A 13,970-nucleotide genomic window follows, 5' to 3' on the forward strand; every position below is an offset into this window, starting at 1 on the left:
AGCAAAGTAAAAATTGAGGACATTTGATGGAAAAGTACTGTCCCACTTGAGACACCTCTCCCTGTTGATAAACAGAAGAAGATGCTCAGGGGGTGAAAACACAGCAATGCTGTTTTAGACTGCTATTACATGTTCTTTACAGATGATGAACTGGGTTTTTCTGAATTCTCCACAAAAAGCAAGTGTTTTTCTGGCTGGAAAATGCATCCGATTTCGGGTTCACATCTTCATGAAAATGGCCCTTGAGATGTTGCAACTGTGATGTGAAACTTCAATTCAAGGACCCTCTTCCAACCTCGTTTTTTAATCTGTTCACAGATTCCCGGAGAAATCACATAGCTTTCCCTCCTCCGCACCAAGTTCTCAATCAGCAGAGCTCGGAACCGAACACGAGATAAGTTGATCATGCATACAGCTTTGTAAATACACTTGGGAGTCGAACTGCCACCAGCAGGAATAAAGTATCCCATGTTAGACAGGATTTCTTGATACATTTTCCAGTCAAGTAAGATTCTGTAGTCTCTCATCTGTTCACAGACACCAAGAAAGTAGACAGCAAGTAGTAATATTCAACTTTGTTCAGTTACGCTATGTTTGTTGTTGTGATGGGCTAGATGTGAACATAATTGAAAGTGTTTGTTAAATCAACGCATCATAATTTTACTTTGAACTCTTTTTAGAAATTTTGGTAATCTAAAGCTTTTTTTAAATCATAATTATAAAAACAATCATAATACAAATACTTCGAATCTATTTAAAGTTAGCAGTGTAACTAGAATTTCGTGAAATTTAAAAAAAATTATATATTTTTAAATTATTTAGATATATTTAATTAAAAGTTGAGTTCTTAATATTAATATATTTAAACTAAACTTCTCTGGGCCGCAGTGGCTTCGTCCTTGCATCATGGTAACTTTGGAAGAGTAGAGTCCGTGAATGAGTTGGTGGGGTCCATTCAGTTTACAGAATCCTAGCCGTTGAAGACTTCATCAGACACCCACTCATGTAGCTTGATGCTTGAACATTGCTTACATTGCCAGGATGTCACAGGACCGATCTTTCTTCATCATTTATAATCATTCATTCATCCTTTATGATTTCATGGTAGGTTTTGTAGGGTTCAGATTTAAGCAATGAATTTTTATGCACTTTAATATAATGTGATAATTGATGATTATTAATGGAAAAATAAATAAATTCAACTCCTGGAGTTGATGGGGTTGTTTTGGGAAAAAAAAAGGGTATAAAATTAATTTTATACACTTTAAATGAACATTGAAATGCGCTGTATTTTTAAAATATTTGATTTATTTTAAAAAAAATATATATTTTAATATTTTTTAGATTATTTTTAATATACTAATTTTAAAAATAATTTTTAAATATAAAAAATTATTTTAATATATTTTAACATAAAAATATTTTAAAAATAATTTTAATTACATTCTAAAACATGCCCTAAATTTTTTTCCAACCCTGTGATTAATATGAGACAAAATGTGGAACGATGAAGATTCGCAAGGAAAGGAAGATTTTCATTTTTTCTGGAAAAAAAATAAAAAATATATATATAAGAAATTTATTGGAAAGGTTGTTAAGAGACAGCTGGCTTTAGTAGGGTTAATTTTGGAACATGAAAGCACCGTCCATTGTGATCTGTAGAAGGGCCCCGCGTTTAACGGCTACGTGCACGTCACGTCGGCGCTGACAACTATTGGTTAACGCCGTTTAAAAAATCCATGTAGCCGTTGAACATTTTGAATGTGGTTTGGCGGGTGGAACAAGTCTTGTTTTATTATCCCAATTGAGTTGGGCTCTTGCATGTATAAATGCCAGCACAGTTTCTTATGGTGAGAGAAAATGTTTTGGCAGCTAATATTCTCTCAAGAGCACTAAAGCGACTTATTTTAAGGGATTAATTAAATTAAATGATTACAAGTAGAGCAGGTAACTATTATTTTTTATTTATAAATATATTTAAATAATATTTTTTATATTTTAAAAATATATTTTTATATCAAAACAAACTAAAATTATAAAAAAATAATATTAAATATAAAAATTAAATTTTGTGTTTGGAAATATGGCTATAATTACTTTTAAAAAAAAATTCACTCATAAATATATTAAATTAATATTTTTTTATTTTTTAAAAAATATTTTTAATATCAACTCATTAAAATAATTTAAAAATATTAATTTAAAATAAAATTTTAATTTTTTAAAAAATATTTTTAAAATATGAAAACAAAGTGACCAAGTCTCTCGCCTAGACAATCTCCATAAACAATGAGTTTCTACTGGTAAAATGTGACGTGACCAGACACACATCAATAAGTGAAGATGATATCAATAATAATTTGACATGTTATTTGTTAATTAGATTACTGAAATTAATATGTTTAAACCAACTAACACTTGCACTTGATACGATAATCTCAAAGTTGATGTAAATTATGACCCATAATATTCTTAGCATCATAGTTTCGACATTATTTTTTTAATTATTATCATCATCTTATAATAATCTTGTTCTTTATTATTATTGATTTTTTACTATTATTATCATCATTATTTTTCATTTTTTTACCATCATGATTATTATTTTTTTTATCATAATTATTATCATTATATTACCACTATAAAAAGTATTTATATTTTAAAACAAAAATAAAAATTTAAATGTAAAGTATTTTCTATTTATAAAATATTCTCCACGAGGCAGGCGCCAATCAAGCCATTTGTAAACTCTCGACATCAGAGGTGAAAACCGGGATATCTTAAAGCAGAAGCGTCCAAAAGAGATCCAGAAAGCAAAGGTGCTAACTGACGGTTATATTGATTGCTGGGAAAGATCAACGGGCATTAATTAACGGTAACGGATACTTGATGCGAGCTAAAATGGAACTGGGCCAGGTAGGAAAGAGAAAACGTGTTCCAGTTAAAGATTCTTGGATGGGCTTGTAGAAAATAATGAGAGTAGAGTAGATGGCTAAACCCTAGATTCCCCCTTTTCCTTTTCTTTTTTCCGATTTCTCCTCACACCAAACTATGATAGAAGGGGAGGAAACGACAAGCAGTCAACTAGGACACCTAAATCTTAGGCATGATGGAGACTTATGAATCTGTCCATTGTGTTCATTTTAATAACGAAGTTGACATCTCCACTCCTCCTCGCCGTACTTGCTGGTGGTGGGCAACCATTTTGGTGGGATTTGGTGCCAAAACCCTCGCATCAATCTAATATCTTACACCCATTTTTTATTTATTAATTTTGTACGAGATTCAATGTTCCTTGCGGCCTGCTTGCAATTAATTAGTTATTTTTTTATTATATATTAGGTGTAATAATCACCTTCGTTTTCATTGTGTAATAATAGTACTAATAATTATAATCATTTTGTTTTTAATTTTATAAATCTCATTTATATAATTTTTTTAATTTATAAAGCATGATATTTTAATTATATGAGATTGAATCTTTCTTATTTATGGCAAACAAAATCTGAAACATTAATGATATTAATATTTTATAATTAAAAAACCATTTGAAAATATACACATAATTATAATTGCATATGAAAATTATGCTTTTGATTTAAGAATGCTATTGAAATCATAACTTAATGTTGTTGATTTTGAAAACATCAGTGAAATCACAAGCACACTTATCTTCAAACTATCACTAATTACTTTTATTTTTTTTAATTTATTGATTCAACATGTATTTATAGTCTGTTAATAATAATACATTGATTACATTAAAGTTTTATTGTTAATGTTTATTATCATATCTTATTTGTTATTATAATAATAATTATTTTTTAAAATATATTTATTAGAAAGTATACCAAAATAAATATTTTAAAAAAATTATTTTAAATTTTATCATATTAAAACAATCAAAAAATATTAAAAATCAAATTTTACAAAACACATGGCCAGTCGCATTTCTAAAGAGGTTCTTGGTGCCATGTTTTATTTTTCTATCATTTGTATTTGAAATTTATCCTTGAACCTTAATCTAGCTAGCCATTTAGTCAACAATCCCAGTAATTAAAATCAAGTTCCAATCATGATTCTTCTGTTATCCACACAAGATGTGTTGAATTGTTCTTCTCACGAAGGAAACAATTGGAGTTACAATTAAAATATGATGAAAAACAACATAAAAATTCTAGAATTACTAGAAGGTTGGTGCCCTAGCTTAATCTCCGGAGTTGGTGGTTGCCCACGAACTAGAATGGCAATTTAGTCAATAAAACCCAAACCAGAGTCAAGTCACGAATGGTTTGTCCACTTATAAGTCTTCAACTCGCTAAGCCCTTAGCTGTTGTCTTAACCTCTTGAAGAGAAAAGAATAAAGAAACCTTAAGCTCGTTAACATACACACCACCACCCCACATTACCATCATCTCCCACGGCCCCCATAGAGAGAGAGAGAGAGAGAGAGAGAGAGAGAGAGCACGGGAAACCACTTCAAGAAAACCAAAAAGAGAGAAGAAGAGAGTTTCCTTGTGTATATTTAAGCAATGGCAAGTCTGGGTTCTTTTTTCTTGATCTCCGCGACCGTCTTGATCTTGATGGTGATGGGCTTGCCATCCACCGTTCAAGGAAATGGGGACCACCACCACCTGGGGTGGATTCCGACCACCACAGCCACCAGATCATCAATCTGCGACAAAGGGTCTTTAGCAGAGTGCATGGCTGAGGAGGATGGGGAAGAGTTTGAGATGGACACGGAGATCAACAGGCGCATTTTAGCAACTAGCAAGTACGTCAGCTACGGTGCGCTTCAGAAGAACAATGTTCCTTGCTCTAGGCGTGGTGCTTCTTACTATAATTGCAAGAATGGTGCTCAGGCCAATCCTTACAGACGTGGATGCAGTCGCATTACAAGGTGCCGGGGTTGAATTTTATTTATTTACTTATTATTTTTTTTTAATTTTTTAAAATGGGCTTGATTGATTGTCACCCTTGAATGGCAAAAAGAAAAAAGAAAGGAGTTGGTGGTGTTGGCTTTTTGATGTTATTGATGGAAATATTGTTGGCGTAACAATATCTTGATGTCTTTGTAAGAGATTATCGTTAACTACTACTGCTATTATTCCTTCTTCTTCTTCTCTTCTAATATTTCTCTCTAATTTTTGTAATGGGAACATTTTTTCCCCCTAAATTTATGCTTTAGATTGTGTTGATTTAGGTGGAAAGATCCATGCTTTAAGTTTGATTGATTTTAAATCTGGCCATGGGTGATTCCATGCTCTCCTGCTCCCCTCTCATAAAAAGCTTCAAACTAATTTGTGTTCGCCTTCTCGGCACAGTTTGAACTGTTGAATAGGGCTGCATTTCATGCCAAAGAATTTTACAAAAATCTGGCTCTACTTGTCGAGCAGTTCTATTGGGACTTGTGTGTTTTTTGCTAGCAAGTCATGGAAATTCTCATTTGGAAAATTGACTGGGAGCTCAGCTTCCTTTGTTTCTATCTCTTTCTCGAGTAAAAAGCGAGAAAGGTAGGAGGAGGAAGAAACTAAAGCGGCATAAAAGCTAACAGGGAAAGAGAGGCTGTACAATTATTGGGCTGTATTTAGCATAAATTGACTCTCACATAATTGAAGAAAGATGAGGAGAATAAAGGCTAATCTTTTGGCCAAAACAATAGACATAAAGAGGTGGGAACAAAGCACATTATTCTTCAAGCATCTAACTCTTTTATAAGCTACACCCTAGCTACTTGTATAAACCTCTAGAACCTAATTAATCCATGGCAGTGCTTAGCGTTGCTTTTTTACAGTGAAGACAGGAGTCAAGGGATCCTCTTCTCTTAAAAAACAAAGGGAAAAGAAGCACTCCCATATGCTTCATGTGACAAAATTGCCGTTAAAATGGTCCCTTGTTCTTTATTTTTATTCAATTGTAGATTAAGTTCATTTTTAAGAAAACATCAGGGTTAACTTGTGTTTAATTTAATTAAAAACTTGATTTGATCCAAGTATCGAGTTGACTTGATGAGATTTACTGGATTTAATAACACTAGGATAAAGAAGGTGACAAGAAGACCAAATCATTTACGTCAACGATTCTTATCTTAGTTAATTGGATTGTAATCATAACATTATTTTACTTATTTAGAGGTTGTTTAAGAAAACGGTTGAAATTGTATTTTTAAAATTTTAAAATTAATTTTTTTATATATTTTTGAATAGTTTTGATGTATTTTTGAAATCCTAAGATTTTATGGGCAAATTGAAATCTATCACGAGAAAAGTGAATGGGTGAGTGACACGATAACCTGCTGGGGTTATTGTCACCTGAAAAATATAAAGGTTGATGCTCCTCTTATTAATCACCCTTCTTTAATTTCGTTCTTGAGGTGGCCATATGCTGTGTTTCTTATTGCTGGGTCATCTCCCTCATAAATAGATAATCAAAGGTCTAGCATGCGGTCCCCTTTGCCCAAACCCGCATTTTTTTCTTTAAGGTCTCTCTAAGATTTTCCCTTCACACTGTTGGGATATTTGTTTCATCTTTCCCATAACGTTTGAGATTGATATATCTGTGTTATATATAGTTATAAAATACAGACTGGTCTAATAATTTGATATATTATATCAATTAATTCGGTGCTTAAACTAGCTTGAGTTATATATATATATATATATATATATATATATATATACACATATTTGACCTAAAAAACCTGACTTCGCTCATTTAAACCCATCTCTCAACCTGCATTGTTTTTAGATTCTTTTTATTAAAATAATTTTATTTTGATTCATTTTAAAAAATTATTTTTGAAGGTTTATTATTCAACATATGACTTAAATCTTGTATTGAGTCAACCCTTAAATTAGATTTTATAATTATAATCTATGTAATTTGTTTTTCAAAATATTTACTGTAGTTGTTTTTTCATCTTTTGGATTGATTTTCATACACTGATTTTATATATATATAATTGGATTTTATTTTATACCAAACATTGACACACTTAATGCATTTGTGGGAAATTAAATAAGAATTTATGTTATCACAATTTTCTTTTGAATTCGAACTCGCAAATAATACCACATGGAATTTCTGATATGGAGATATTCAAGATTTTTTTGGTGAAGGTAATTTAAGATATCAATTATTTTTGTATTTAGTAAATTAAGAAATATTAAATCTTGAAAGTCTCAATGTCTTATAACACTAAACTGTCTGTAAACGTAGAGGTGTAGTTCCCTTTTAAAATAAAGGGGAATTTTCAAATACCAAACACTTAAAAATATTTTTTTTTTCTTAATTCGAATAACTTCCATGCATTCTCTTGTTTTTTCTATCAGAAAAATAAATGCTCTACGTAAGTGGTTAATTTTAATTTAATGCTCAAACGATTAATATAATATGTGGTTTATTTAATTTTATAAAATTAAATTAAAGTTAATATATTAGGTTTAAACAAAAGAAATATAATTTTTATATTAAAAAATATCTTATTGCCAAATTAAATATTATAAATTTAAATAGTCAAATGATAAATTGATTCAAATTTTTTTATAAATTAAAAAAACAAACAAAACACATAATTAAAAATCTTCATTTTCAATCCATAACAAATATTATATTACTGCAAAGCTATTAAGTCGGACTCGAGTCAATGCCTTTGATGAATAAGTTAACTCTTGAAATAAAATTAATTTTTTTTTAAAAAAATAAAAATATTTTTTCAGATTTTTATTTGAGAAAGTTCAATTAGTTTTTTGTATCGTGATTGTCTAATTATTTTTTTATTGATTGTTTTTTCAAATTAGTTATGTTAAAAATAGATATATCAAGTTTGATATCAACCTGTTAAGCGGTGTTTAGATAGTGTTGGAAACTATTATTTTTAAAATTATTTTTATTTAATTTTTTTAAAATAGTAATTTTTAATTTTTAAAATTCATAAATAATTTAAAATAAAAAAATATATTAAAAAACACTGCCACGCCGGAAAATCAAAGATGCTGTTAAATGACAGCCGTTGCTAGTAATTACTGATCACAATTAGTTTCCGCGCCAACGCTGTCGGTGACTTCGAAGTTTTATCGTGTAAAGTACAAACAGGATTCATGTGATGGGAGATCAGATGGCTCCATCACTTATAATGGACCCCAGGATGGTGAAAAATCTGCTGGTTCGCGTCTGGGATGGCCCACAATGGAAATATCAGATTGATAAGCCAGCATCAATCTGCTAATTTCACCCTCCGATTCTTTCGGATAGAATTTTGCTAAACGGACTGGCCTGGCAGACGGTGAACTGAGGATACTGCAGCATCATCATCATCATCATCATCAGCAGCAGCAGCTTCCATTCGCCAGCCCGCATCGTCAGTGGAATCCACACTCCAAAATCGATCTGCACAGACTATAGACTGGCTAGCTAGCCTTCCTTCCAATTCTCCAATCCCGAAAGCTAGCATCCAGCGCAGCGCCCATGGGGTGAGTGGTGATGTGAACATGAGATGACCGTTCTGTCTTCCATGTCCTTTCTGTCACTGAACGTGGACTCTTGTCTCCTGCAAAAACAAGACCTTGTTCGAGCTATGAACGCCTTGTAGCTGGTAAGTTACGTCAACAAGAGGATGGGGATGATTAAGACTTCCGTAAAGGTTTAAAGAGTAATAGTTGATTTTTGAAATATAATTTATTTGAAAATATATAAAAATAATATTTTTTTAAAAAAATATTTACAGTACTAACATACAAGATCTAAAATTATTTAAAAAATATTAATTTAAAATAAAAATATTATTTTTTAAAAACATACTTTAAAAAAACAAAATTTATATAAATTATGATATCTAGATTCAACATGATAACTAGTGGTCCAACAAATTTCATAGCATGACTAGAGTTGACAATAAGTTTATTACTGGTCTGCCTAACATTACCTGTTGCGAGGCCAGGTTCATCGAGTTTTTTATTTGTTTTTAAAATATTTTTAATTTTTTTTAATTTTAAATTAATATTTTTTAGTATGTTTTCATATTATTTTAATACTCAAAAATATTATTTTAATAAATTTCTAAATATAAAATACTTAAAAAAACTGTAACCAGGCTTTTAACCTTTCTTATCCAAAACAATATAATATAAAAGATTGGTATAATTTTTTTTAAAATCAAATATGATTTAACTGAGTTGATATATGTTGACTTATTTGATTAAATAAAGTTTTATTTATATTATTTTAAAATTCGACGTGTGCGTACAAATCACGTGGTTGATTTACGAGGTTTAATATCTAAGGTTCACAAACTAATGTATATGTTGATGTTTTTTTTTATATATTTCAATTATAGCCAACTTAAATAGAGTACACTGAGCTAATTAATGTCTCCATCCATGCAATTGGTTAAGAAATTAGTAATGCATTAATCATGTCTGACAAAATTAATGTTGGATGAATTGTACATTTTTTTAAATCAGGACAGCTGTTTTTCAATATTTCTATATATAATTACCGGACCCTCCTTTATATACACTCTAACTAATGCCATGTCTTAGCCATATGCAATGTTGCGTACATTTGGTAGACCACTTTTAAATATTTTGGAGACAATATAACGAGGGAGTTAATAAATCTATTAAAATACTATTTTTTAAAAACAAATTATTTTTTATTTCAATACATTAAAATAATAATAAAATATTTAAAAATACAGTCCAAATCTAAACAAGCACTATATGAATTTTTCATGTATGTTTTGGTTTAAATTCGAAGGAAGGTTCACGAGTTCAGATATAGATATTCCATGTAAAATATAATGGAATTATTTTGCTAGAGTTTACTCGCAAATAATGCATATCAATTAATATTAAATTACTTTTTTTTAGCGATTCTAAAATCTAAGGTGTACGATGATCCATGGTATTCGGAGGAATTTGATAATCTTATAAGTATTGCACCAGTATTTTAACCTGACAAAAGGAAGAAAAAATAGCAAGCCTCTTTAACCGTCGATATAAATAATATATTTCATAAATCTAGTAAGTAAATGAAAATAAAGAAGTACAATTGAATAATTTTTAAATCACGTATTTCGGATTAGATTGTTCTTTAAATTTTCGCTATAGTAATACTGTAGATATATTTTTAAAAAAGATAATAAAATAATTTAAATTTTATGTGAATATAACACAATAAAGACACCTTACTAATAATTTTCATTAAAATCTTCTCACTTTCTGGTAATCTTTCTAGAATAATTACATACTCTTTTTAAAGCTTGCATTTAGTTACCATTCTTAAATAAAAAAATAAAAACAATAAAGATAAAAGAATAAGATAACAAATAAAACAAAAGATATAATTATATTTGATAATAGTATACCGGGTATAATTCTTGTTTCTATATATTTTTTAGTTGCTATAAAAAAATATAATAAAATATATACATTATCATTAATGTGTAGTACTCACAACCATTTTTATTTATTTGATATTTAAAAACTTAGGCTGAAAACATAAATAAGAATTTATTGATTTTTTTATTAAAATAAAATTGTATTGTTTCGGGTTGAATCTCAAGTTAGGTTTAAAAAATATAATAATTATTATTTTTATTGTATATTAACTCGGGTTAATCCAAGTTGACCGTTTAGACTCGTGATCTAGATTTTGTTCCGGTGATTGATAAATCAAGTTTTAAAACTAGTACAACAATCATTTTTATTTTTGTGTTGACCTGAGTTAATATGAGTTTACCCTCTTAATTTATAACTTAGATCTTGTCCTGGATTGACCCTTAAGTCGGATTTTAAAACTGTAATAATAATTATTTTATTTTTATATATTTTAGTTAAACAATAGAATTTAACATTTTTACAGAGATATTTAAAAAATAAAATACTAAAAATATTATTTATGGACATATCCTATTTATATTTTTGTTTGTTTTGAAAATACATAAATTTATTTTAAAAACAAATGTATTTTTATTTCTTTATTTTTAATTTTTGTTGTTTCTATCATTTCTGCCCCAGAAAATCTCAACACACCACCTTCTTGCCATCCAAACCTTTCCCCTAAAAAAGCACACAAAATCACAAACTTAGCGGCTATGGTCTCAATCCAATGACGCCAAAATTCCGCGAAATGGAAAAATGCCATGTAATTTAGTGTAATGTATTATGAATTGTTTTTTTTTTAATATTTTTTTAAAATATATTAAAATAATATTTTTTTATTTTCAAAAATTTATTTTTAATATGATAACCAGTTTTTAAAATAATCTGAAAAAAATTTAAAATAATATTTTTAAAACAATACCCACACTACAGATCTAAACTCTCACCACAGCCGTCCATTCTCACCGATTCCCGCGCTTCCTTTTCACACCGAGACCCGTGCTTCTTTTTGTAATCCAGTCTATAAATAGAAGAAAATCCTCCCTTCTTTAACCATTCCTCGTTCTCATCGAACCCTTTAAAAATATCGAAAACCTTATTTTTGTCAGGCTGCGAAGACCCTTTTGATTAATCTTCTCACACAACGAAGGACTCTCTCGTCATGGCTGAAAACGATGTTAACATGCAACAGCAATTGGTAAGGATTTTTTTTTAAAAAAGCTTTTTTGAAATTGGGTTCTTGGGATTTTGTCTTGATTGATTTTGCTTTGTTTTTTGAAGGCTAGAGAGGAGGAAGAGAGGAGGCTGAAGTACTTGCAATTTGTGCAAGTGGCCGCAGTGCATGCTGTATTGACGTTCACGAACCTGTATATTTATGCCAAGGACAAGGCTGGTCCGTTGAAGCCTGGGGTGGAGACTGTTGAGGGGACGGTTAAGAGTGTTGTGGGACTTGTTTACGATAAGTTTCGCGATGTTCCTATTGAAGTTCTCAGGTTTGTTGATCGTAAGGTGAGTTTTGAGGTTTCTTTACTTGATTGAATATGATAAGCCATACCCTCGTTATGCTTAATGACATGCATATTGCCTGACACGAATTTGTGATTCTAATCATGATATATGATATGGGATTTTTTTTTTCAACATTTCTGTACTGCTATATTGTTTGCATGTGATTTTGATAAAAGATACGATAATATGTTAGGTTATTGTGATATGGTGAGTATTGTTGGTAAGGCTGATGTTGATAGAAGGACCTGGGCCTTGTTGCTTTCGAAATCTTGCTTGGAGGTGAAGGTCTTGAATTCTGATTTTGAACCAGATTTTGTTACAAATTGATGTAAATGGGTTAGAAAACCTAGAATCCATCATGCAGCCCTTGAATCCACAAGGGATCTTCTTTGAATCGCAGAGAAATTGGGTTCTTTAATCTTTGGATCCACGAGAACAAAAAACTATCGGATTTCCAATTTATGCCTTCTGATTAGGCAATTCTCTGCATATCGCTTTCTTCATTTGAGTGCAGGGTGCATTTTTTTTATGTTTTTATGCTCTCTCTGTTCTCCACATTCTTCATTTGAGTTTAGTTGCATTTGTGGACATTGTTTATGCTTTGTCTGAAGGTGAGTGTTCATAAATTTGTGTAGAGGGCATACTGATGGAAATTGTGACCTAATGTATGGTGTGGTTCATGATCTTGCTTATCCACATAATCGTCTCTCTCTTTTGTTCAGTCATCAGATAGTTAAAATTGCGCAACCGCAAAGCAGATTGGTTGCTCTTAAAGACCTTGCTTTTTGAAGATTTCAAAGAATGCTATGCCTCTGTGAAGATGATCGGATTAGTCTATGCTCTGATTTTCTGTATATTTTTATACCTTATGATGCTAGAATTGACTTTAGGCTTATGCAATTAATCACTCAAGATTTTCAAGAATTGCTGTGTGAATTGAAACTTTCTATTGTTGCAGGTGGATGAATCTGTCACTAGTCTGGACACCCATGTGCCCCCACTTGTCAAGCAGGTGTCATTCCAAGCCCTTTCAGTAGCTCAAAATGCTCCAGTGGCAGCTCGAGCAGTGGCTTCTGAAGTTCAGCGCTCTGGTGTGAAAGGAACAGCCTCTGAATTGGCGAAAACTGTGTATGCCAAGTACGAGCCTACAGCCAAGGAACTCTACTCCAAGTACGAGCCGAAGGCAGAACAAGCTGCTGTCTCTGCCTGGCGCAAGCTCAATCAACTCCCCCTCTTCCCTCAAGTGGCCCAGGTGGTTGTGCCAACTGCAGCCTTTTGCTCTGAGAAGTACAATCAAACTGTTGTCAGCACAGCAGAGAAGGGATACAGGGTATCCTCATATTTGCCCCTGGTGCCTACTGAGAAGATTGCTAAGGTGTTTAGCGAAGTGCCAGAATCAACCCCATTGATTTCCACCTAATCATAAGGCCTATGCACAAAAAATTTGGACATGAAGTGCGGATGTTTCCTTTCCTTCGTTTTGTTTCTCTTTTTTTAAATTTACCTGGTGACTTTGTTCCGCGTGTGCATGGAAAGGCATGTTCAGACTGCATGTATATTTCAGTGGCAATGCATGTTTTATCATGTGAACTCCTGAATTTGTCTTCCAGTTGCTTATTTTCTTTCCTTTCTTTTACTATCGGTATTCTATTTAGCATCTTCAGATCACATTACATCACAGCATCTTCTATGTGCAAGTAGGAAAACCAATATTTTAGATACCGATTTTATGCTTTATCCAGATTGAGTTTTGGGAAGGAAATTTGATATATTTGATCTTTGAGGGTACAAAATATACCAAATCACTAGTCAAGTTCTTGAGGGGATTAACTATCTTCACTTTCTCTTGCTGTGTTCACAAGTAAATTCTTGCTTCCCGAATCAAACTTGTGTTACAGAATCATTTCTCTATAATACTATATCTATAGCAAGCATAGAGTTCTCTTTCCCAGCTTGAAAGTTCATCCAAGAGGCTTGTAGATGGGGTGATGCGCTTTGAGAAGCTCACTGATACTCACAGAGGATACAAGACTATAGAGGGCAGGGAGCCAGGGGTTTCAACTTGTAACTCCTACCAAC

At 31.2% G+C, this 13,970-nt stretch overlaps 2 protein-coding genes across 2 annotated transcripts; both read left to right on the forward strand.

Annotated features, from left to right (window-relative positions):
- The first annotated feature begins 4,323 nt into the window (after positions 1–4,323).
- On the forward strand, positions 4,324–7,931 carry LOC105125080 (rapid alkalinization factor-like). The gene is made up of 2 exons (XM_011025378.1): positions 4,324–4,949; positions 7,913–7,931. Exon 1 carries the CDS (start codon positions 4,533–4,535, stop codon positions 4,911–4,913), a length of 381 nt encoding a protein of 126 aa, XP_011023680.1. The 5' UTR covers positions 4,324–4,532; the 3' UTR covers positions 4,914–4,949; positions 7,913–7,931.
- A 3,490-nt stretch (positions 7,932–11,421) lies between these two features.
- Positions 11,422–13,554, forward strand: LOC105125081 (REF/SRPP-like protein At3g05500). Its single transcript, XM_011025379.1, has 3 exons — positions 11,422–11,580; positions 11,664–11,891; positions 12,850–13,554. The coding sequence occupies exons 1-3, from the start codon at positions 11,545–11,547 to the stop codon at positions 13,309–13,311; spliced, it is 726 nt and encodes a 241-aa protein (XP_011023681.1). The 5' UTR covers positions 11,422–11,544; the 3' UTR covers positions 13,312–13,554.
- The last annotated feature ends 416 nt before the right edge of the window (positions 13,555–13,970 follow it).

The sequence above is a fragment of the Populus euphratica genome, unplaced genomic scaffold, assembly GCF_000495115.2.
Source record: "Populus euphratica unplaced genomic scaffold, PopEup_1.0 scaffold28.1, whole genome shotgun sequence".
NCBI lineage: Eukaryota > Viridiplantae > Streptophyta > Magnoliopsida > Malpighiales > Salicaceae > Populus > Populus euphratica.